At 47.3% G+C, this 25,467-nt stretch overlaps 1 protein-coding gene across 1 annotated transcript; it reads left to right on the plus strand.

Moving 5' to 3' along the window:
* Window positions 1-137: 137 nt before the first annotated feature.
* Window positions 138-25,326, plus strand: LOC149358175 (uncharacterized). Its single transcript, XM_089585094.1, has 14 exons — window positions 138-194; window positions 380-441; window positions 1,388-1,514; window positions 3,378-3,495; window positions 4,211-4,404; window positions 5,534-5,853; window positions 8,638-8,719; window positions 10,729-11,022; window positions 12,618-12,772; window positions 14,046-14,115; window positions 15,390-15,488; window positions 15,668-15,744; window positions 17,199-17,351; window positions 18,523-25,326. The coding sequence occupies exons 3-14, from the start codon at window positions 1,398-1,400 to the stop codon at window positions 18,605-18,607; spliced, it is 1,764 nt and encodes a 587-aa protein (XP_089441220.1). The 5' UTR covers window positions 138-194; window positions 380-441; window positions 1,388-1,397; the 3' UTR covers window positions 18,608-25,326.
* The last annotated feature ends 141 nt before the right edge of the window (window positions 25,327-25,467 follow it).

Consider the following 25,467-nt stretch of genomic DNA (forward strand, 5'->3'; position numbering starts at 1 on the left):
CGCTGCCGCGCGCTCTCCATCGCCTCTCTCTCTCTCCTCGTTGCTTTCGCAATCCTCCAGGTTTAACCAGAGCTAAACCACTGCTAGTTTTTTTCTCTTATCTAATCTTTGCCTTTCTCGCCCCTTTCCAGAGAAGCAACAGCGTGCCCCGCCTCAAGATACGCACCGCCAGGAGATCGCCGATCTCCGGAAGGGTGAGCACCTGTGGTCGCAACTTTGCTTAGGCTTAATGTGGTCCATCGAATGAGCTTAGAGTAAACACCATTCCCTCTTCTTGCTTGATTGTCCAGCTGGTTAATCATCAGCGCAGTCCATATTTTTAAAAAATCACGAGAAATGGCGCCATTAGTTGTTCTAAACTATTTCCTTTCTCTCGCAGAACCATGAGTCGAGTCGAGACTCGTCCGAGTCCGCAAGCAGCACCTCTTCCTCTAGAAGAAGGTAATTTGTGGACTATATCCAGCGCTGCGGATAGGTCTGATAGGGTAACAGAGAGGACACCAAAGTATGTAAAACGAAGCCGTGAAGGAAGAAATTCACACAGATAGATTACATTAGGAATTTTCAGGGGATAACAAGTAGATAAATAGGACATGCCTTTGTCCTGCACTTAACGCTCTGTGAATGGCGATGACGATATACCCTTTTGTGCAAAGCAGGAACTAAAAAAGAGACATGTTGCACATGACTCCTAACACAAATTAAATTAAAATAAGACTGGTTAGTGAAAACCACATTCAAAAAAGGTGAACCAAAAATAAAATGCACGGTGGCCACGCAGGGACAAGTTCACAATTCTGTTGCCGCTCTTTGAATCTTCTTTCCCTGACTTCATTATTATCTAACTCAAGGTCATGATCCATCATGGGACCGGTGAAGGTTATTCCGATAGATTTTTCTTCACAAATTCCTTTTAACGTGCATCCGAAAAAAAAATTGCATATCACTGAACTGAACAAACTCACCATACGTGGTGTGTTATACAACCATTCCATTTTTATTCTATTCGTCGTTTTTTCCCTTTTTTTTGCTATCTGTTCAAGTGACTCGACGCCGCGACCACTGCCGGGCTTGAGCCTTTGCAGAGAAAAGAACACTGAGGGTGCCGTTGCTTCAGGCAATCACGAAGAGGGTCAAAAAAAGAAAGGCACGTCGAATAAAACAAAATAGAACTGCTGTATTCCACCAACTCAGAATTCATTTCATTAGCGGACCACCGCATACAAGATCACCCGTGATTGGTTTCGAGAAAATTTCGCGAGTGCTTGCCGTATCTAAAGTAGCCACAGTTTTAGTCCACGACGTGCCCATGCGTCGCTGCCAATACGGCTGACGAGCTACACTCGTCAAAAGCCCACTCAAAGACCACCTTAATTGTCCTGTGCAGAAACAGGGCGATGAGGTCGGAGTGGGCCAGCTCAGCGGCCAGAGCTCACCAGCCACTGCCGGAGACGAGTAGGAAGGAGTTCGAATCCACGACCAACCCGCCAGTGACAACCACCGGCTACGCCATGGTAGGTGCTGCTCGCCGAATTCGAACGCGAAAGTTTTAACAGATCGCGCCGTGACGTTAAGTCCAACACCAATCTGTGACGTAAGCAGGATGTGGTGGCGTGATGTCGTTTGCTGCGTGCAAACGCGCAGGATGCAGCCGAAAGGAGTGTATAAAAGTAGAAACTCTAAAAGTAGTTTTTTGACTTCATAGTGGGCATTTGAGGTTGTTCGTTGACAAGAGCCAAGTACATCCCATAACATAACCATAATTTAAAAGCCAATCTATTTCTTACACACAACAACATGTGCGTGCCGGAGTGAATCCCAGGTTGGAGTACCGGGTTGGAGCTTTGCCTATGGAAGCATATGGAAATAAAACATTCCAAAATTACTTCCTCATTTCGTCGGACAGCTATGGATGAGGTCGTTTGGTAATCATGCGCGAGCACTTAGAAGAGAAAAGCATAGAAAATATTTAAAGTAATTTCGAAGCCGATATCTTGTTAAAACGTCACGATAACTAAAGGCTGTGACGCTGGACATACTTCTAACAGGAACTCAGTCACCTGGGTGTCGCTCCGAATCACTCCGAACCTCTTGTAGTCCGACATGCTGCTACGTGGGCTTTATTTTCTCGCAAAACGTTCAACCTAAACATCCTAGACATCTTCATGAAATAACTTCTCAAACGGCACGATAAGCGAAGCGTGCATCGCAGCAGACGACGGCACAGATGATACCCACGATAACCTCCGGCGTCCGGCAGCGCCCCCTATGATTGTAAAGACTGTATTGGTCTACCGCACTTTGTTTCTCGACAGCTGTCTTTTCAGCTCAATTATACACATGCAGCTGAAGATACCACCGGCGCTGTTTTGGCATCTTCAACTCCATGGTGTGTGCATACCTGTTCCAGTAACGGCGAAGACCGACAAGACGCCACTAAGCTTAGATCTCACTACGCATCGCTCCTGCATGATGCATACAAACACTATTCGCATTTTTATAGTCATGGCTCTGTTTCCCTATAGCAGCCTCGTAGGAGTCGTCGTCACGTATATGACAAGTTAAGATGAAATATAAAATTCTACCCATGACGCTAGCTAAGTGCAGAGGTAACCTGCTCTTCGTGCAGTGAGAGCAGTTCGACACATCGAGAACCTTGCAATGTAAAGAAGCCGACGTCTCTCTGTGTCTCTGTAGCCTCTGCCTTCCAGAAGCCTCCGCTCTAGCCACGTCTGCACCACACACTCCTAGCCAGATGGCTGTCCAACAACCCACCGCCACCGTCGATCCAACGCTCACGCCATCCCTTCGCCTTCCAGAAGTGCCACCCAGCACCTACCCGCCCACCTGAACACTCCAGAAGCGCCCGGTACACCTCCCTCCTCCACAAGGCCTCCATAAACTAGAAGCCCACGGAGAAGCGGAACGAAAAAGCGACGTCAAAATCGAATTCAAAGTCGCAGTAGGAGAGCCAGCTTGCATCCAGAAGGGCCACCCTGCAGCAAACTCACCACTCAACCCCCCAGCTAAGAGGGCTTCCCACCCGCCCATCGGCACCCTCGAGCCAACTCCACCCACCTTTACTCTCCGTAATTCTGTCCCATGTGCGACGCCTCAACTTGGAATAAAAACATTCGTTAGAATGAAGGCATCTAAGTAAACATCGAGGGTAATTAATAGGTTTTGCAGAATTGCCGCATCAGATGTCTGATCGTCCGGTACTTTTTTTTTCACCCCTAAATCATCTGCCTACTGTGCAGGGTAGACAACAGGACGTGTATGTCTGGTTAACCTCCTTGTAATTCCGCTCTCCGTTTTTCTCCCCCTCTCTCTCGCTTGACTGATTGACTGGATGAATTAACCATGTATGTCTGCAGCCCTCGGTGTACTACCTGAGGCGGCGGCTGCTGCGGCACCACTCGTCGCAGACGGAGGAAGACCCTTGCACCGAAACCGACTCAACGCAGGGAAGCTGCGGATCCCCCCTACAAAAATGTGAGCAGCGATGGAAACGAGGCAGCTCCGTTATTGTACACTGCAGTCGTACACTTCAGCATGCGCTAGCTGCCATAGCTTAGCAGCAGGCGCCGTATTATGTAACGATACATTTCGCTTTCACTTAGTTTAGTCCTCTATACCATTGGCCGCAGCTCCCGGTGACGTAAGCAGCGCGGGTTGACGTCGCTCTGATCGGGGTAGCAACATACTCGCAATGCCACCTGCTTGCATCGTTAATGAATCGTTACAAAAGAATCGGTACAAAATACGGGACGGAATCGTGTCTTGCCATCTCTCTAGCACCATTCTAATGTAAACAGCACGGGCGATGGACTCATCGTGTAATTGCAATGTCAAAAGAAGCTTCAATGAGCCTGACAACTGGGTTAATTTAGGCGTATCGGCTATCAGATAAATAAATGAACAAAATATTCACAGGGATGCCTAATTACAATATGTGTTGGCAATGATAGCATTAGAAGCTGTTGATGGCTTTACCGGAAGTGACGCCACTTCCGGTCTCGTGACGTTACTTCCGTTCTGCAAATCAGCGAACTTTATGATCGGCGGTACATTTTTTTTCCCGATGAGGCTTACGATGCTATCGCATTAATATGTCGAGACTGTACCGTGAATCGCTTAATTTTTTGACGCGAATTCGTTTGCTGAATCCACTAATCCTCAAGGCTTTGCCGCGGGTTGCCGTGTGCAGATCAGCCGAGCCCTCCTCTGGCGAGGAGACGAACAAGCAGCGACGCGGTGCGCTTCGCGCGGGACCCCCGCACCTCGGACCTAGACTCCAGCCTGGTGAGCAGCAGCAGCGGATCGGGGGGACTCGCCCTGCGATGCAGCAGCACCAGCACTGCCTACCAGCCACTCCAGGCGGCGCCGGGACGGGGAGGACAGGTGACTACTCTGGGGCTCTTTCGTGGGGCGCTGCTCAGGAGCTCCTCAGAGAGAGAGAGAGAAAAACTTTATTGTACAAGGAATTCGGGACACGCCCCAGGGTCCCCGCACGACCCCACTGCACTCAAGTGTTTGTGTTCCTAAGGTCCAAAACACTGGCAGCCCGGCCGGTGGCGATGGTATGCACGGCCGGGTCCTCCGAGCGCAGCAGGGGCTCCCAGTCCTCCCGGGTCTTCAGGTTCTCTAGGTCCCGCGGGGGAGGGTCCGCCGGGCAGAGGGAAAGGATGTGGAGGGAGGAGGCGAAGGGTTCTGGGCATAGGGCGCATGATGGATTGGGGAAGGAGGGATGATAGTGGGCTAGGGTAAGGAGTGAGGGGAGAGTGTGAGTCTGTAATCTGCGCCAGAGTGTTGCTTGTTTTTATCCGAATGACGTCACAGAATCACGTAACCTGACTACCCCGCGAAGTTCATGACACAAGACATCGGCGGGGCTTCGATGTGACAACTATAACGCTTTCGCAAAAAAGTCTACTCTTCATGGCTGGCCCTTCCGAAGTGGTTGTATTCGCGCTAGGCTTCCGTAATGAGGCGACGTTTTCGCGGAGATTGCTTTATCTTTGCTGAGAAATGCCTACTGTCCCGCACATGAGGACAGAACGAGTAACAACCCACGCTCTTCTCATGTTTTGCGTCTTCTTAAGCAAATATGCATGTTCGACTATTTGAACAAAAAAAAAACCGCATTTGACGCTTACCCCGTGTGGTAATGCGCATTACAGCGACGCAGGAGCGGTGATGCCATGCTGAGTGTCTAGTAGCTCAGGGTAAGGGTGTAGCGTCGGTCTTTGTCACACAAGATCGCTCATTCATCCATATAAGGGGGGTGTTCGGCCCGGCAGGAGCAGCGCGGGAGACGGGCTATGACGACGGCGAGAGAGGGCAAGAAAGAAAAGAAAGGGGGAAGAGATAGAGGAGGAAAGAGCGGACGACGGTGACGACAACGACATGATTTTACCGATTTTTTGATATAGAGCTGTCGCTATAAATCTTGACCAGCAAGAACAGTGGCATAGCGGAAGGTAACCCCTTCTCGACTCTGTTTCTCAAAGACTTGGCCTCTCGCTTACAGGATCAAAGCCCCGGCAAGTCGCGGAGCCCCTCGGCTCGATGCCGGGGCGGCGGAGCGGGAGACGGGGCCGCCCAAGGCGGTGACACGGGTTACGGCGAGACATCGTCGTCCGAGGAGCAGGACTCGAGCTGGAGCGGCAAGAGCTCGGAGGCGTCTTCCGCCGCGCCTTCTTCTTCCTCGTCGTCGTCATCGTCGTCCGGAGGCACAGCCACTACGGCGTCTGGGGCACTGGCCTCGGTGTCCGACGACCAGGACGACCCGGACGAGACGCAGGCCGAAGACGACGACGAGGAGGAGGACGATGGCGAGGTCGATCTCAGGTCAGTTTCTGCCTACAGAAGCTCTAGAAGAAGCATTCAGGGGCTCTCTTTCTGCACCTGAGTCGTACCCAACAATTCTGGTCAAAAGCATTTTTGAGCGGGAAACCTTTTATGAACGCCAGTTTTTCATATAAGATTTCACTACAACAATCAATCCATCCGCAGATCACCCTACGGCAGCCTTGATTTTTTTTCTATTAACGTTTTTGTTATCTTCAAAAGCGTGCCCTATTGGTTTTCTATGGCAGTCTTAAGTGTTTGATGATCGCTATATCACGAACTTTTGCCGCTTTTTAAGCGAGGCTTGTTTGCACTCCTTTTTATAACTCTCTTTCCTTTTTCATTATGCCTGATGGCAAACAACTCGAATAAAGAAAAAAAAGCCTCTAAAAGATTGATTTCGCTGAATATCAGAAGAATGGTCTATTAACTTTAATATTTCTATAATAATTTTCCAATTTTCAATGTTTTTGGCCGAGAATATTGGACATGATTTGATATGGGGTGACACTGCGAGTATTTTCTTTGGACTTCTCCGGGACCCGTTGTATTCTGTGAGGGAAATCGGTGTATACTTTATGAAAAAGTATAGTTATGATGAACCCTTAATATAGGCTTCATAAATACGTCTATTTGGGCTTGAAACTAGCCTGAGGCCATAGCTCAAACAGCGGCGACATATACGCTATCACTGCCCAAAGAAAGCAAAGGAAAAAGACAATCAATGAAGGAAAGAGTGAAAGAAGGTAGAAAGAAAGAAGTAGAGGGCTCTTGGTACTTTCCTGCGCTTCCCTCTATCGCTCGCCATCCGTGCTGGCTTTGGTAGCTCCACGGTGGATTGTGTTACATAAGTGCAGACAAGATGTTGGCATTGGTCGGTTTTCTTATACGAAAAGAAAGCAAACCAGATTCAGAGGTATAGGCTGTAACGGAGATGGGTCGAGTTACCGGGACGAGGGCGATGATAGCGTGCATTGTATCTGCAGCTCGGCGTCGGGCCTTCACTGTAGGCTCTATTATCAACGTTTTGCAGGCAGGATAAGGAAATCGTCGGAGCCCGAGTACCTGCGGCGTAAGCGTAGTTATTTACCACCAATCCCAATACATAGGTTGGTTCGTTTCGTTGGTTTCTGGGATTTAACGTCCCAAAGTGATTCGGGTTATGAGGGACACCGTAGTGGGGACCTCAGGATAATTTGGACCACGTAGCTTTATTTAACGTGTACTGTCATCACACAGTACACACGCCTCTAGCATTTGCGACCGCCGCTGCCGGGATCGAACCCGTGTCCTTCAGGTCAGCAGCCGAACACCATAAACACTAGATTACCGCGGCGGCTCCAATGATATAGGCTTTCCTTTGCTTCCTTTAATGCAAATGCCTAATTTAGCTTCCCTCTGAAATCATTTAGTGCGCAGCCCTGCAGTCCTAATTTCCAGCCATTATTTCAATCATATTTTCCAATGGCTTGGAGGGCTTTTGCTAGGAATTTTCTAAGCCTGATTGTATGAGGAGGGTGGGGCTTTTTCGCCGCTTTCTGCTTGCATGGAAAGAAGAAAATAAAAGGGGCAGCACTGGGAGATTGTGCTGGGTTATCTTAGTTTTACACGGAATAACAACTTCCTGTGCAGCTGCTTCATGCAAATGAGCGAGCAAAACAACCATATTGAGAAGCACCAGACGCAAGCCAGACCACACAAGGCAGACACAAAGCACAAAGAAATTGCTGGGAAGAGAAGGGTGTGTTTGTTATTGAAACGTTGCACTTCACTCCGGCTTGATGCACTGAAAACACGGCCATATATGAGAGAAGATAACCCACGGCATGCTATGCCTGGCCTGGTTAATGCTATGCTTTTTTTTCTATTCAGAGCGCAACGGCTTCGCTGATAACTGTTTCGCGAATGTCTACTGGCTGCCCCGTGTTAAGCTGCTGCTTGTTCTGGAAAGTCAAAGGCCGCTGATTCAATTTCAGAACACAACAAGGCAGTGTTTCTCTGTAGTCAAAAGCAAATAACTGTAGTGCATATTTTTTCATCACGCATGAAAGAACTGCAGACGTTGTTCTGCAAGCTCATGGCTCTGTCTACTTCTGCCGCACTGTGTGGCCTTGACGACTGATTTGTCAGAAAGATCCCATTAAGAGAAAGCCTGGAAATGTGCTGACGCTGAGTGAGATCTTTTCAGGCCGTTCAGTAAGTCTGAAAATTAATTCTAATTAACGGAAGCCCTGAACTTAACCTGACCATAACGTCCTGTGGACGTTATGGTACACAAACGACTGCTGTCCCCATACTTTTCAGAAAATACAGAAATAAACATTTAATATCTTGTTGATATGGTCAGAAATAGTGGTCTCGCGGTTCGCCTTGTTTTAATGGGTGTCCCTTACGTAGTCTTGTTACGATATCATAGGTGAAATATACAGAAGGAAATGAATTTAAGAGCGGCATCAAGTAACGTCGAGAACCGACAACCAAAGTGTTTCGGGCAGACTGAGTGAATTCCAAAGGAACAGAAACACAGCCGAAATTCGCCCAAAATCGGGCTAATATTCGAGACCGTGAGGAAGTGCCTTTTTCTTGTAGTGAACCTAACCAGGGAGGATGATGGCGCAGCCTCCAAACGTTGTGTTACCATTCTGACAAGTGCTCATGCGCATATTTATTCCCTGTAGTGTACAGTGGGTGCTTTTTTAGTGCGCGCTGCTTTGGTGATTGTTGTTTTAGTGATTGTAGTTTAGCGTTGTGATTTCCTCTTGGTTGTGATTTCTTCTTCCGCAGTAAGCTGGAAACAAAGACCGAGGCAGCATCGTTCAGCTGGCCGCCGACAAGCATCCCCCACGTTCAGATGCTAGAAGCAGAGGTAAGCTACGATGGGGACCAGCATGAGCACGATGTCTCACCCACCTTTTGGAAAACAATAACCTAAATTTATTTGGCTGGAAAAACCAGGCAACATACGGGCACAGAAACTCCCTCAGTGAGATGAAAAAAATATATTTTCCTAGCTTCACACTCGTTGGAGGCGATAGATCGGGTTGTACAATGAACTAGAGTTTAGCTGGGTCGGCGTACCCCTCAGGTCACTAGTTTCGAGGTAACATGAATGCTTGCGAATATGATTCTTATTACTAGCGCGACCATTAATCTATCTAGTTTCCTCGAGAAAATGGTCACCAATATTCTCATGTTTTGAAAGCACGTTATTTATTACTTCATCTCGAGATTTCCCCTCGATGTAGTGGAATAAAACTTGCCTGAATTGATGCTTAGGAAAAGGCGTAACACAGGATGGACACCTCAAAACACACGTGCAGTTCCATGTCCTGCAAACTAATCACGTAGCCGAAGGTAATCAAATGGGAACGAAGAAGCACTGGGATGCAGGAGGGAGGAGAGAGGATGAAAAAGACCTGCCACAGAACTAGTCCACTGCAAACCAGCAGAGATGAGGCACTGGGCACGAATAAGGCGGACGTCTGAAGGGACAAGATATCGCTACACAGTCAAAGAGTTTAATCACACTAACTGTCGGAACACCATCCACTATTTTACGACAGAAACAGGCAGATACTCTGCAGCCAGACTTCTCATATACCCCGAATACCAAGTTTTATGCGTCGTATCTTGAGGATTGCACCGCAAGCCACACGAGTGGAGATGCGAAGTCATCCACCGGGCCGGAACCTGCGCTCGGGTGCCTACCGTAGGAACTATATTTTCTCTTCTTCTGGCGGCTGCGCAAGAAATACGAGTTAGGTAATGACCAAGGTCTGGCGCAACAGATGCGTGATTTTCTCCCGAGAGCTCCCGGCTACCCATCGACCAGAGCGCGTGAAAGGCGAACCACGCTCGCTGGCGAGCGTAGTCGTAGACGAGTCTCATCAAGTGGCCGCACAGTACTGCCTGCTTCATAAAACGATTTTTGCGGTTATTTTCAGTGCAGCATTGCTTCTTTCTTTTTTATTACCGCAGCTAGGTAAGGCATCCAAATGTACTGCTCCTCTTAATGTTTGCTTCCATACACTTAGCTACGTTGGGGTGGGATTACTGTCAAGGCGCGAGCCTTAGACGGTGCGGTACGCGCGGGATCGTAGTAAGATGGAAGCCTTCGAAAAAAAAGAAACAAAGCTTCGGTCGTCATGAGGACCAATAAAATACGGTAGAGTTTCAACGTAGTTAAACCGAGTAGGATGTGCGAAAGCACTCGAGGCAGCACCGCCTCGAAGGGAACCGCATGCAAGATCAAGGTCAAAGTTCGAGGTGAAAGGTCAAGACCGAAGGTCAAAGGTTGAGTCTTCACTTATGCCCCGGGACTTTCAGCTTTGCTAGTGAAGTAGAATTTCGAAGCTGAAGAAAAGAAAAGCGGGATTTGTAGTTACCGGTTTCAAGAGGAATAGAGAACTTATTTGAACGTGAATTACACTAGAAGGACGGGGCTGTTCCATGGTGACAAGAAAATTCAAACAGCGCTAGACAACATGACCAGAAAGAGGAGCGCCGTGTTTGCCTCCTGCTCTTTCTGGTCGTGTTGTCTGGCGCTGTTTGAATTTTCTCGTCACCGTGAATTACAGTTAATATGTACGGTGTGTGCCTGTGCCCAGTTTGCCAAATCACCGACTAAACGTGTGCTAGGGATAAATATGCTGCAGTGTACAGTCCCTGCAGTGTACGGTCGCATTACATGCCCTGCCCAAGCCAACTTCTTTCTCTCGATTTTGACTAGGATGTCATTAACCCGCGTTTGTTCCCTCACCCATTCCGCCCGCTTCCCATCTCTTAGCGGGTGTGACCCATAGCATTATTCTGAAGGTTACACCTTCTTCGAAACTAGCTTGTCCGTTTACATTTTTACGTGGAATCCATTCACAGGGGGAAGAGCAGGAGACCGAGCTCGGGACGAGCGAGCAGGTGACGTCCACGGAGACGGAAGAGCAGCTCCGCTCCCTGGACACGGAGGACGTTTCGCAGACGACCGCAGCCAGCGAGTGCACGGCGGAGGACGCCGCAGGGGCGGAACCCGAGGAATTCGCCGAAGGCAGCAGCAGCCAATCCGAAACCCAAGCTCAAGCCACACAGCCTGCCGAACCACCCTTGCCGCCGACACCCCAGTTCCTCAGGCCCACCATCGAGATCGACAGCAGCGACATCCTCCATACGGCCAAGGTAAATGGTCTGTCAGATAATAATAATAATAATAATAATAATAATAATAATAATAATAATAATAATAATAATAATAATAATAATAATAATAATAATAATAATAATAATACTTTATTGCGCCAAATATTTAAAAAAATGTACAGAAATCCGGCCTGCCAAAGCCTCATAGGGCTTGAGCGGCAGAGCCCGACAGGCAGCGGAACCGCGCAGACATACACACAGGCAAAAAAATAACACATTCAAAATAACGGACATCAAATTAGTATGACGGTGAGAACAAAATAGACACAAGACTCATGTTACATGAACGAGAAAAAAAAAATCCTCATCAGATTAATTCGCAAGGAAGAAAAACCAAAGTGGCATGACAATACCTCAGATCAGTGCAATAAATACAGCAGTAACCAATGAAATCACAAGATTTACTTGACAGGTGGTAAAGCACATGCATGATGTCGTAAACCCTCTAATTAATGTATCGCAGCATCTTTTTTATTTTGTATTTAGTTTTTGCCCGGCGAACACTTGGAGGTAACCTGTTAAAGTGAAAGGGAACGTAATAATCTCTTAAACGCCTTCCATATCTTGTAGACCGTCGGGGAATACAAAAAGGTTCCTTCGGCCGAAGAGACCGTGTGGGAACATACGGAATCTTATAGTCACTAAGCCAAAAATGTTTCAGGACGATCGTTTCCATCAAAAGGCGATCAAAATCAGGTAGAGAAAATACCTTAAAGAGATCAGAATTGGAGGGAAGGCCTAAATCATAGCCGATATTTTTTAATAGAGATGCTAACCGTACCTCTTTGCCTGGTTGTAGTTGACATGTAGCCTATTCCGTAGTAAGGCATAGGTGAAGATGCATGCTTTGTTCGTAATGAAATGTACAGCCTGCAGGGTGAAACATTTGCTTGGCCCACTTTCACAGCGTCCGGAATGAGCTGATAACAGTTTCCTTACATTTCCCTATGGGTAACCTAGCGAACAGTGCCGCTCAAGCCGGTAAGATTCGTAGCAATACTTTGTATTCTGCGATGTGATGACAAGAGACAAGAGTATGTGCGAACGGTTAGCTTCACACAAGGCTCCTGACCTCAAAGCGTGACTTACAGCACGAGTGAGATTATCTTAAATTTACTTCTTTGGGTTCGTTAGGTCTTTGCCAAGTCTTTAGGTTCAGTGCTTGCTGGCCGATAGAATGAATCCAGAGGAGGGAGGGTGTCACTGTATAAAAAAAATCTCATCGTATATTACCACTATTTCTGGGAAAGAAGACAGACGGGACTGGTATGGTCAAAGCGCACCACCGGTTATAATGAACGTGTGACTCAAACTGAATTGAATTGAACTGAAATTTGATTCCCCAACAAAAGACTCAACAACATTCAACATTTGAAACGAACTGGTCTGATGTCCCACCAACGTTACAAGATCAATACAATATAGAGTAATTGACAATATATAGTAATTTCAACACATAGTCCAAGTAGTACAACCAGCGATGGGTACCACCTCAGTGGTTTCCTTTTCCCGAGGAAAAGGCGTAATTAAGCTGACCCAGTATGCGTTGGCGTGCTTTTCTTCGTACCTCGCAGCCCGAGATCGACGAAGGAGACTTCGGCGTGGGGCCCTCGTACACGAAGATGACCGAGGCCGAATTCGTGGCGCGGCTCAGCATCCACGAGGCGGCGCGAACGGGGGACCTCCACGTCATCAAGCTTCTGCTCAAGAGCGACCCCAAGCGAATGGAGTGAGTACTTTTGCATATTATCGTAATTGGCTTTAAGCTTTACTTAAGGGTGGTTGTGGTACGAATATGCGCATGTAACGTTGAGTTTTCAGGTCTGCTAAGATTGCTCTAGACACAGCACTCACTCTTTGTCGGTACATAATACAGATTCCTCTTCTGTTAAACATGCAAGCCAAAGTTTGTGTGGGCATTTATAGCTGAAAGTAGTCCAGCAATAAGCACCTTCCAAAAATTAGAGTTAATGAGCCGGCTGCAGTGCATTCATTTCACGCAAAGTCCATGTGCAAGGACACGTACGTCCATTGGGAATGAAATTCTACTCAAATCCTACAATTGCACTGCGAGGCAGCCAATCCTTACATTTGCTGGTAATGCTGTGCAGATGATGCTAAAACCCCGTACTAATATTTAAAACGCGTCAGAACACCAGACGTTGAGCAGGTTGTTACGTGACCTCTGAATGTCAGGTGAAGCTCATAGTGAACGCAGTGCACGGCATGCGTATGCTGTAACGAGCGCTTCGCAAGCGTCACTATGCATGCTCTTCATTCAGTGTCTGCTCCGCTTTACTAATAGTGTGCACTCTTTGAGATGAACGGCGCGAACCGGCGGTTGTGACAAAATGAAGAGACGCGCGGTTCAACTGATATTTTATTGCTTGAGCCACGGAAATGAATTGTACAGACAACAAACAAACAAAGAAACAAACAAAATCACTATAAATCACACAATCAATCTACGATGGCGACAACAGTGGCGTCACTTCCCTGATCTAAGAACCCTGGTTCCTTTGTTTGCATTGCCAAAAAACGGCTGCGAAGTCTGCGGCTTCAATAGTTTTCCCCGTTACCTTATTGCAGCTCTTGCTTATCGTGTTTCTTTCTGTGATGTAGGGCATGCTGGACTCAGAATCATAGCCTGTGCGGAGTATACCGAGGTGCAATTTCACCGAACTGTTCACATCGGTAATCGTGATGTTCTTTCAGGCAATCGTTTAAGTAACTTTCCCTCTTGCACGTTCCTTGAAGATTCTCGTGGTTTATTGAACGATAAAGCATGTCAGTCATTTCGTCACATGCGAACAAGGTGTTTTGTGCACCATCCCACTAGTTTCCAGTAAACAACACGTGGGTCAGTCTAGTTCAGACTGTTTATCTCAACGGCATACCAGATCGCCAAAGTTTTTCTTATAGCAGTCGCCTGTGTTAAAGGTGGCGTGTAGTGCCCGAAAACAAAGTGGTGCGAGAAGAGTTCGCTTCCTCCTCGTTTGCAGAACTGTCGACGAAAGAGGCTGGACACCCATACACCTGGCTGCAGCTAACGGCCACACAGAAATTGTGAAGGTGAGGGCAGCTTGTCCGCCGTCGCGCATTTCTTATCTTTATATCGACCTACGAGAATTCAGTACTACTCACTATTATCCACAGGAGTGTTGTGCAAGTCATGGTCAACCGCGTACTCAAGCGTGAATTTCATCTGTTTGCGTTTAGGTTATATGACACACGACGCATGTTTATCATCATAATCAGCCTAACTGCGCCTCTATAGGACAAAGTCCTCTCTTACATCTCTAATTAGCCCTGTCTTGTACCAGCTGCAGTCACCTTATCCCTACAAACTTCCTAATCTCATCCGACCACCTTACTTTCTATCGTCCTCTCCTAACCTTGCCTGCTCTTGGAATCAACTCCATTACCCTTAACAATCATCCGTTACGTTGCCTTTGCAATGCATGCTGCTGCTGCTGATGATGTCCTCAGGCTTAATGGCACATACCTACCGGCGGGAGACTGCCAGGGTGCTTAGCGAATACAAACGCACTCATGTACAAGAAGTGGAGTATTTTGATAATTTTGGGACGTAGAGCTAGAATTTGTACAAAACAAAAAATACGGAAAAGGAAAAGTAGTGAATTCACATTTTAGCAGAGGAATCTACCAGATGAAATTATATAACCTTGAATATAATCGCACACTGTTTTCAGGGCATATCCCTTCGCGCTTGCCCCGAAGGATAGGAGTATCGGAATAGATAGAGGAAGCCCGAGTCGAGCGGAGGGATCTCCAAGTAAATTCTACGGAGAGCAGCGAACCGCCGGCAGGAAAGGAAAAAGTGTTCTATAGACTCAATTTCACCACAAGACTCACGAAGGTTGGTTATCGAAAACCTCGATCGGCATAAATAAAGATTTAGCCCTGCCCAAGCCCACTTCTCCCTCTTTGATTTCGACTAGGATGTCATTAACCCACGTTTTTTCCCTCACCCACTCTGCTCGCTTGCGGTCTCTTAACGTTACACCAATCGTTTTCCTTCCTACAGCTCGCTGCACTCTCCTCAGTTTAGTTCAGCGCTTCGTTAGACTAAAATTGTCTGTCCCATAAGGCGAACCTGTAAATTCAATTTGCAGAACGACGCAAATCAGAAATTTTAGCTCAAAGCGTTGCAAACGCTAAACCACGACTCTAAGCCGTTTAGCTGAGCTCCGCTGAGGGTTCACTCGTAAATGAAAAAAGACATTATAACGCAAAGGCGAGTCAAAAACTTGTATTAGGATAATGTATTCCGCAAGAAGGCATTATTGTTGAATTCTAACGGCGTATTTCTTTTTACCGCTCAGTACTTGGCGACCGAAGGCGCGGACGTGGCTGCTCTCGATCCCACAAGCTACACGGCGATGCACTTGGCTGCCATGAACGGTCACAACGGATGCCTTGAGGTAAAGATGCGTGTATTTCGTAATTCTGATCTTAGAGTGCATGCACTTGACACTTGGCTGTCGGTCATCAAGACGTGAACTTTCATGCACACCAGCTGACCTGCAGCCGTCAACATAGTATGATAAAGGGAACCCCGTGGAGGACTTATGTGCGCCCCATTCTCGTTCGTTTCCTGCAGGTTCTGCTGAAGGTGGGCGCCGACGTGGACAACGTCACTGCCGACGGATTCACTCCGCTGCACTTGGCGGCACTCAAGTGAGCCCCGCTGTCACTTTTTTTTAATGTGTTCGCATTAGTGTTGCCAACTTCGCAAAAAGTAGGCTTCGGCAGTGTCAGTGTGAAGCATCGGGGTCAGAGCTGAGGGGAGGATAGAAGGGGGCAGTTAATATCTCACCTTTTGGTGGACATGTAAACCACGTCGTGAGGGAAGGGATGATGGAGGGAATTAAATACATAAGAGAAAATCACTTTTAAGGCGAAAGCCTGTACTGCCTTATCGTTGTCGACAGAAGGTTGTCAGCAAAGGTGTCACGCTTTTTCTAGTCAGACCAGAAAAGAAGAATCTTTGCGCACGATGGAATTCGAACCACCATTCTTCCGTTCCGCAGCCTAGCGTGCTAATGGCTACGCTACTTCCTGCCAACGCGTATGTAGTTCTCCTTGTCTAGGACGCTGGAGAGTGTACGCAGAAAGGCGTCGAATCAGACGGATGCCTCCCAAACGCCCTCCAGTGTCTCCAGCATTTAAGATTCACAAACAATTGTGTACCTAATTAACATTTTAACCAACCATCAGTGACACAAGCAGCAACACCGCGCTAGAGGCTTCCGCCTCACCGCACTTTAGGTCAACAAAGTGCCCCCCTGAACTTTTTTCGAGGGAAGAAAAGTCACCATCACACTCTCTCTTCTCGGTGGACAGTGAAATTTTTTTCTTTCGTATTTTCTTTCTTCTTCTCGGTGAATAATCCAGTAATGCTATTCCTATCATAATCCGATTTCAGATCGCTATGAAACAGTGCTTCAGCCATAAGGGCGAGGGTTGGGACAGCTCGTAAAAAAATAAAGAAAGAAAGAAAACGTGTCTCAACGCTAGCGGACGCATGCAGATAGTTTCAGAAGTGCACGGACTGAAACTGACCGAAACAACGGTGTATTAGAGTGTTCGCGTTTCAGGGGACGTCCATATTTGCACTAGCATACCTTGCCCCCTAATTTTGGAAAGCCTGTTAGCCTGCGCTTCTAAATCACAGAACTGGGATGTGTTCTCTTTCAACCTTTAATTGGTAAAAAAGTAGTAAAGCGAGTTAGTTTTTTGTTGCTTATTTTTGCACTACTGCCGGCCGTAAAGGCCCCAAAGGGGAATGCATTACTGACATTCTAGTCGAAATGAAGAAGAAATGGGCATGGGCGGGACATGTAATGCAGAGGCAGGATAATGTATGGCTCCATCGGCTAGCCGAATGGATTCTAAGAGAAGGCAAGTGTAGCAGGGTGTGGCAGGAAGTCAGCTGAGTGAATGAGATTAGAAAGTTTACAGGGACGTATATCTATAGATGGCACACGGCTCGGCTAATTGGGAGGAATACTGGAAAATACGTTGTTCATGTAGTGTATGCAGTTAGGTTGATGATCATAATCATATGATGATACAAAAGCTCATTGCTTCAGTCCCGAAGCGCTGACTTCTTGCGCGTCTTTTGTGTGCAGCAACTACGCGGACTGCGTCCGCACTCTGCTGTCGTGGGGCGCCAACCTTGCCGTGGAGGACGCGCTGGGCCGCACCGTGCAGGACATGGTGGAGGAGTACGCCCTGGACGACGTGTCGGCTCTGCTCTCCGCCATCTGGACGCACGTCGACAAGTACGCGCTCAGGCAGCAGTACGTCTCTCCGCACGCACGCGACGCGGGGAGAATAGCCTTTGTCGCTGTTAGATTGCCTAGGTCGTTGGCCCAGCTTGTTTAACGACGCAATTTCAGTTCTCCAGCCAGCCCGCTGTGGTGGCTTAGTGGCTACGGCGTTCGGCTGCTGAGTCTGAGGTCATGGGATCGAATCCCGACCTTTGGGACAGCATCTCATAATGGAATTAGGTGTCCCTGCGAGAGTTTTGTCTATCGCCATAAATCACAGCATACCGTTTTATGCGAAGCATACTCTTTAGCTACCACTTCAGCCCTTCACCGTGGTTATGCGCCTCCAAATCACGTGATACATGACGTCACACCACGTGACTTGATGACGTCACGACAGTGGAGAAACGGGGGCCCACCTCGCGCCGTCGCTGTGGTTGTGCGCCTCCAAATTACGCGACACGATGATGCTTCGCATTCTGCAGGCTTAACGAAGTTAAGCCTCAGCCATTTTTTCTACTGAAGATGAAGGGAAGTTTGTGGGGTTGCGTCGATTTATTCTATCATGAACTATTCGCTCAGAAAAACAGGCTTCTGGGTTACTTCGTTCGTGCGAACGGTAATTTAACAGCGTAAATGAAACGAGAGGAAAGAAGCTTGCTAAAAACCATTCCTAGGTGCGTCCGTACTCGGCACAGCGCCTGTCTTATCTGTTCTCTCTTCGAATACAACAACAGCGCTGCGACAGAAAAAAGGACAAGTGCTTGCCCTTCCTTCTTCGTCTCTTCTCTCAGCGCTGTTTTTGTGTTTATAGATGAACAGGCGAAGACAAAAGTGAACGGAACAGGCTATTGCCTTGTGACACCTTTCAGGCGTTGCACATGGGCAAACAATGTTTCTTCATTCCCGACAGAAAAGACGTGATTCCTCTTAGAACGGAATCACATGCCCCCTTTACTTATGTGCGCACCTGTACTAACTAGCTCAACTTTCCGTTTTACTACTGGCCTATCTCTTCTTAACTGGTTCTTAACTGGTTCTTAACTGGTTTTTCGTTCCCGCTCTAAACTACCTCTCAAGGAAGGTTCATTGTTATGTGTGCAAACATTATTCAGATAGATTTCGGATTCAAGCGACACTTTGCCGGACACCAATTTACTTCCGTCCGCATGTCTTTCCGCAGGAACGGCCAGTCCGGAAGCAGCGGTAGGCGGCGCTCCAGTCGCAAGCTGGTGCAGATAGCGGCGGCGGCCTTGGGAAAACTGTGACCGAGGCGGAACAGCAGACTCTTCGTGCCTTCTTGTCTCCCAGCTCAGCCATTGCGGGTCCCGCTCGGGCTCATCTATCGACACCGCCGCGCAGAACCAACCCAGACGCGGGCCAGGCTGAAAGGAAAAGCGCACAAGCGTGGCGCTGTTCTTAACGCAACGCGCCGCCGCACTGAGTGCAGCTTGCGCACTTTCACTCTTTCCCTCTTTTGATACCCAAAAGATGTGCTCTGAGCAATGAGTTCACATCGCAGAACGCGACATGTTAAGAGCGAGGCGCGGAACGTGGTCGGTGCAATCGTGTTCAGACTGGAGAAAATATTACAACCCGCCTTGGGTTTCACTGTATGATGAAAGCGCATGCGACATAGTTTCGTATTCAAGGAACTCTCACAAATATTTTCCATTGCCTTTCTTACGCCGGCTCAGGCCAATGCACAGGCACTGGCGCATTCCCTATCCTCGCTCTGTGTTAGTCCGGAGCCTTGAATAGGCTGTTTCTGATGCGGTAGCCTTAGAGCCCACATTCAGAAAAAATGGCGGCGTGTTTCACGAAATCCGCTGATTGGTCGAGAGACGTCATGTGATCTCGTGACGCTTTTTTAACCTGCCTATCCGGGTAGGTGAGAATTAATGTAAACATTGGTAGAGAGAGGTCGCATGACCTGGTGACGTCACCACAGCTAGCCACTGAAGAAAGGAGAAACAGAAGGCAGATGGAGGAAGAAAGATGAGCAAGAAAAAATGGCTGTAAAATCCGGTTAGGATCAGTTCTTGGCTTTGGTTACGCCAAAGTAGCCGCAGTGGGGTTCTATAATGCTATCGCATTCCACTTTAATAGGCATTAAGTGTCCCCCAAGGTTATTTTCCCAAAACGCGGGCCGTTTACGTTGTGCACTTTGAAGCCTGCCTGCCCTTGGCTGACTCCTCACGGGTGTCAAGTGCTTTGAGTGATGCGGCGTTTTTCTTGCATTCTCGCATGCGATAACTTTATCCAGTGCATCGCGAACGCAGTGAAGTCAATTGCTTATGAACGATTTCTGCGGTGGAACCGCAATCACAACCGCACTCTGAGCTTGCGTGAAGAGTGTCTCATAGGGAAGCCCGGTTGCTGCGGTTAAGACTCAAAGGGACCACTAAGCCGGCGCCAGCTAATGGGAAGCAATGGCCGGGGTGCAGCACTACGCACTTTTTCCACCGCAACTCCGCTCGAACATGTCGCGAAATAGCCCCACTGGACAAACCTCTGCAGAGTGCACGGGCGTGGGAATCGCGTCCGGTGGTCACTAAGAGATACTGTGATCGTCTAGTTGTTCGCCGTAGCACGGACAGCGAAGCAAAGAAGCTGTAGGTAGAGCCGCAGGTCCTTGCTCCTACCAGTTTCAAAACTCCGCTTCAAAATCTGGCTTGTCTGCGGGCATTTGAAGCAGAATGTATCGATGTCAGAAGATCGTTCTTTGAATTAGGGCTGTGGTGAAAGCCACCGTGGCGGGAAAGTTTTTTACTTGTATTTCTCTAACCAATCTGTCATATTTGAAGGTAGCAGTTAGAGGCTGTCTGTTATTCAAAATATAAATTATATAGACTTCTACGCTGTACCAGTTTGAAATCCTGAACTCATACGGTAATTAGCAGATTGTGGCGCCATCTATGAGTTTCAAACAAGAGCTGCCGTCGTCCCCCATCATTAAGTCCAATGCTTAAATGTACTGATTTTCTAGCCTAATTTCCCTGTCAGACTATCATATCGCTGAATTTTTGTTATAGTATCTGTTTAATTATTTCGTTTCCAGGAGCTACCGCAGTAATTAACCAATTGGCAGTTTATAACTTGAACAGTCAACATTACTGCCAGCAGGCGTCGCGACAGTCTGCTTTCCTGCAAATTTTGGCCAAATCAGGCCATCACATTTCGATACATGGGGCGTATGTTTCGGAACTAGTATGAGCAAAGAGCTGTGAGTAGAGTTAGGGCAAGGTGCCTCGATTCCAGTGTCGCTGGGGCGCAAAACGTTGAGGCGCCGCTGACTAGGACGGGTAGCGCCCCCTATGCAAGCGGGAAGACACTCGTTTCGGCGTTGGAGACAGCAGCGCCACGCTGTCTGTCGGCCAAGCCGCGCGGTAGATGTAGAAACTTGCAACGCCCACTGGGCACGTTTCGAACAAAGCGGGCGAATGGGATCACAGTATCGTTTCGCTTGCCGGGTGAGCTGCTCATCTTTAGGGCTCGTGCTTCGGCTGAGGCGAGAATGTTTTTGAGTGTCTTCGCTAGAAGGGTGTGGCTTCGCGCTTTTCGTTTCCCTCTTGCACGCTTACATACCGTCGAGGATGAGAAGTTGGAAGGGAAGGTAGTTCGAATGCTCGTAATTCAATGCAGGATTTCAGCAGTGGTCCATCGCAGCTTACCCACAGAGCTTGTTTGACTGAAGTCACGTGGGATATACTAGGTATCTAACCGCTTCCGTGGCTTACAGAGCGCTGCATTATGCGGCGCAGTTGCTTTCAAACCAAATCATGCGCCATCTAAACAACTCAAAACAGCGTCTTATAATGCGATGGAGCTAGAAAAGTATAATACGCACAACTTGTGTACCAAAAACTGAATGAAATAAGACAGCTTTACTGCACGAAAGAAAAGCTGCATGTAAGAAACATCATCCAGGTTAAAGTACAAGCCGAATTAGTGAATGTAGCCTAAACATGCAAGCGCTTCGCGAATACTGCAATAACTTATCTGCATGCAACCACACAAACTGTCTCACTTTGTTGTGAGCTCGAGTGATGCTAACAGGGAGCAAAAATTCAGAATGGTGCCCTCACGAGGCTCACTTGAGAGCCGTTTCCGACCACCATAGTGCCCACTAACTTAACCACCTCCACTCCTCAAGGCACACGCAATTTTTAAAGCCACGCACCACTCGACGCCCGAGCAGCAATATAGCCTGCATTCCACATATGCACGTCACCTAGCACAGTCCCATTTTACAGTTCTCGTGCTCACAGGTCCAAGCAAATATGCATACTTATATCCTTTCGCAGCGTTGCTTATAGCGTCACTATTTTATTCCAGCTTATATCGTCACTCTCACCAGCACAAGCACACTCTAGGGCATTCGCTCGAAGGCTGCTTAGGCTTTAGATGCGCGAGGCCGTTCAGTTTTCGTTGCCCACTGCGCAGCTTGCCACTCCAAACTGAACAGAATAATTTAATTAGACAGAGCAAAGCCCTGGGAAGGTTGTCCACATATTTTTGTCTAAACTTTTTTGTATTCATGAGAAAGTATCAGCACGAATTGATTGATTGATTGATTGATTGATTGATTGATTGATTGATTGATTGATTGCTCGATCGATCGATCGAATTGATCGATTGATTGCTGCGTCCTGGACGCTATGGCTGAGAATAATCATCAAGATGACTGTTTTTAGCTGTCTACGTCCGAACAGCGTCTAAGATTAAGGGCAAAGGTAAGCTAGAAGTAAAACAATCAGTCGTTATTAGATGAGATTCGGTAGTTGTCTTTAAAAAAATTTAAATCCTTATTGATTGTTTGTTTGATTGATTGATTGATTGATTGATTGATCGATTGATTGATTGATTGATTTGTGCGTCCGGGACGCTACGGTTGAGGACAGTCATCAAGGTAATTGTTTTACTGCCCTACATTCTAACGGCATCAAAGATTAAGTGCAAAGGTAAACTAGAACTGAAACAATGACTCGTTATTAGGCGACATTCGGTAGTTATCCCAGTAAAGAATTTAAATCCTTGTCTAGGTTACGAACCACTACTAGGACAGAAAAATAATAAAACGTGTGCTGGTAAGAAAAGAAGTTCACAGAATATGTTGACAACCTTCCCACTGCTTCGTTTCACTCACTCAAATCACAAGCCTATAGTGCTGGTTGCAGCGTAAAACTTCACTTCTATGAACGGGTTGGGACCAACGGCACAGGAAGGAAGGAAAGAAGGTGTTGTTGTTCAGCGCGTTTCCCGGTAGTGAGACGGTGATATACCGCTTTGGAGAGAGCAATAAATGGGGAATATATAATAGTAGCGGCCTTTCGGCCGTTGTCCCGTTCGACTGCATGCTGACAAAAAGAAAAAAAACATGCAAACTTTGCGCCCTTGTCGACAGTAATATTTGTTTTCTAGAGCGCAAGTGAAATTCTCGATTTCCTGGTATCGTCCGATATGGCCCTCGCCTTTGCGCTGTCTGATACGCAGGTAAGTTAACACCGAGGAAATTCAACGTGGCATGAGGGAGATCTGTCAATCCGAATAATAACAAAGCAAAGTTAAACTCGCTGTACAGAGCCAGCTTTAGAGGGTCACAAGGTCAACTCCCATAAAGTTTTCGTTGTCGGTAAAAATTCGATAGTTTAGATTTTTGTAGCTATGTTCGTAAACGAATTTGTTTCTCGGGTATGTGTAGTTCACTTCGAATATTTTTTCCCGCAACTCGAGCCGAATAATGACGTCATCTTTGGGGTCGAGTGCATCGGAGACTCAGCATAATTACTCACCGTAGGTGGCTGGAAGAGTGATCTACCTTACGGGCCCCATAAAAATTAAAAAAGAAAATAAAGTGTATTCGACGACACCGCAGCTAGCTTGTGAAAACTACCTGTGACGACGATATGTGTCACTCGCTTATTATGGTGTTTTCTTGCTTATGAAATTTACACTTTCAGCAAAAATATCCTGTTTTTCGATACCAGGTATAATTCGTCGGTATAAACGAACCCCAATGTGTCCCGAGTGTCGCTTTAAAGGCTATCCTTTCTTTTTTTTTTACTAAATGGTGTGCAGTGCGAGCGCGGGAGGTGCCGATGTCCCGATACGCGGTTCATTCTAGTGAAGCTTTGCGCCACGATCGCGTCACCCTGCAAAAGAATGCACGCACAGGCCAGCTATAAGGTTGACAAGCGCAAGTTGCGGTACTTGTACACACACACACACACACACACAGCGCGCGCCAGTCACAGCAACCGCCCAAGCCCGGTGCGCAATCTCATCACTCGCGCGTTCAACCCGTTCAGACATCTCATACGTGCCTTCTTGCCTCATACATACTATACTTTCTAGAGGGTTTTATATATATACAAGCGTCGATGCCCCCCAGAATGGCGCTATCACCATTGTACAGTTATTACTAAGACGACATGCCCACCCGCGCTGCCGATGTATAGATGCATGCGACGGGAACATGTCTCGCCGTTCGGACCGCGGAGGCAGACTGGAAGAATCGGAAACGGAAAAACTCTGAGCAATGGGTCGCCACATCGACTGCATGTATTGAGAATAGAGGGGGAGAAATTTACTAAGATCGGTACTACGCTGACAGCGTAGCAACTTCACTCCACAATATGGCATGGGTGCGACATTCAACCGTGTATTAAGGCGAAAGCCTTTAATGGCTCATACTGTCGTCCGTTAACAAAGCGGGTCACACGCAACTCGGGAACTAAAGAAGTAAACCAATGGTTGCTTCAGAGAGAGGAGGAAAAAATGAAACTAGAAGCCAAGTTTTATGACTAAATTAATTAGTTAATTAATTATAGGCAAAAATGTCGAAATTGCGTCGAAATAGCGAGGACGTCGATATAGCCACGGGAACGATGTGACGTCACATCCACCGGAAGTCGTCATGGCATAGTGAAAATTGTCACAGAATGGGCGGAAAAATGTCGGATTTGTGCCAAATTAGATGTAAAAATGTGTAATTAAGCATAATTAACACTTAAGATCCCCCAAATTATGTATAATTTGGGTATCGATACAGCCACGGAAACGGTGTGACGTCACATCCGCCGGAAGTCGTCACGGCATAGTGTCCTCAGCTTTCGCCTCTCAACACTTTAGTTGCCAAAGTGTCCTCACAATTTTTTTTTTTGCAGCGTCAGCTGCTGTAGCCAAGTATTGATACGTGATATATATAATACATGGACACAGCACATATGTGAGCTAATGAGCATACTAGACGAGTAGCTCTAATACGTGAGCATAACTGTACTCTTGGATCCAGCCTCGTGACTTTTTATTGCAGAACAAGCGAGCGACATAGCAGGGAAAGGTAGTCGGCTTTTACTGGCTGACGCCAAGCCGATCACCTTTATACTGATTCTGACTGCAGGCGACGCTTGATGGTAAACACCAGAGGTCATAAAATGCATCCTTTTATCACATTATCGAGCTCAGGGGCGTATTTGTGGGGTGCTCTTGTTGTGAGAAAGGGGGAGGGGTTCCTATTTGTATTTCTTTCAATTTTTAGGTCGAAAAATGGGCTTCAGTATGCTCTTATTCTTGCTTGAGAAGTGGGAGAGGCAGTCCCCTCCACCTTAAATTTACTTTTGACTCAGCTCCAATGTTATTAGCACTTTTCGTTCAAGCAGTGAGCCCGGTTGCAAGTTTGGGGGGACTAGATTCCAAACGATGTTCACGAAAGCTCGTTTGCGCACACCAAAAGCGTACAGTGGAGTGTTTCTGCAACATGTGCGAGTAGTCTCTTTAGAGTGGACTACGTGGTTTAGAAGACCTTACAGGTTGCCTTTCCGTCGCCGGTTCTTCCAGTATGCCCTCCGGGCATCCGACGTTCGATTCAATCAAGATTTTATGCAGACGTTGAGAATATAGCCGAACCTATAGACATGCACCAACACAGCAATCTTTGTAATCTGTACATAAGCACTTATCGCTTCGTTATTTTTTGATGAAGTTGTCGAGACAATAAAGAACTGGAACGTTACACGGCTGCCTCCGTGTGTCTCTCTTTAAAGCAGGCATCTTTCTTCCTTTGTTTTGAACGTGCTTGACAGAGCTTGCGCATCCCTGCTGAAACGTTTCCATATAAGCCACT

Source organism: Amblyomma mixtum, chromosome 3 (assembly GCF_055824585.1).
Source record: "Amblyomma mixtum isolate Tamu chromosome 3, ASM5582458v1, whole genome shotgun sequence".
Taxonomy (NCBI): domain Eukaryota; kingdom Metazoa; phylum Arthropoda; class Arachnida; order Ixodida; family Ixodidae; genus Amblyomma; species Amblyomma mixtum.

Bases quoted from the DNA above. Each gene is read 5' to 3' on its own strand.
- LOC149358175 (XM_089585094.1), top strand. From the start codon at position 1,398: ATGAGGTCGGAGTGGGCCAGCTCAGCGGCCAGAGCTCACCAGCCACTG. The intron at 5,854-8,637 runs GTCAGTTTCTGC...CTTCTTCCGCAG, and splicing joins GATGGCGAGGTCGATCTCAG to TAAGCTGGAAACAAAGACCG. The intron at 12,773-14,045 runs GTGAGTACTTTT...CCTCGTTTGCAG, and splicing joins AGCGACCCCAAGCGAATGGA to AACTGTCGACGAAAGAGGCT.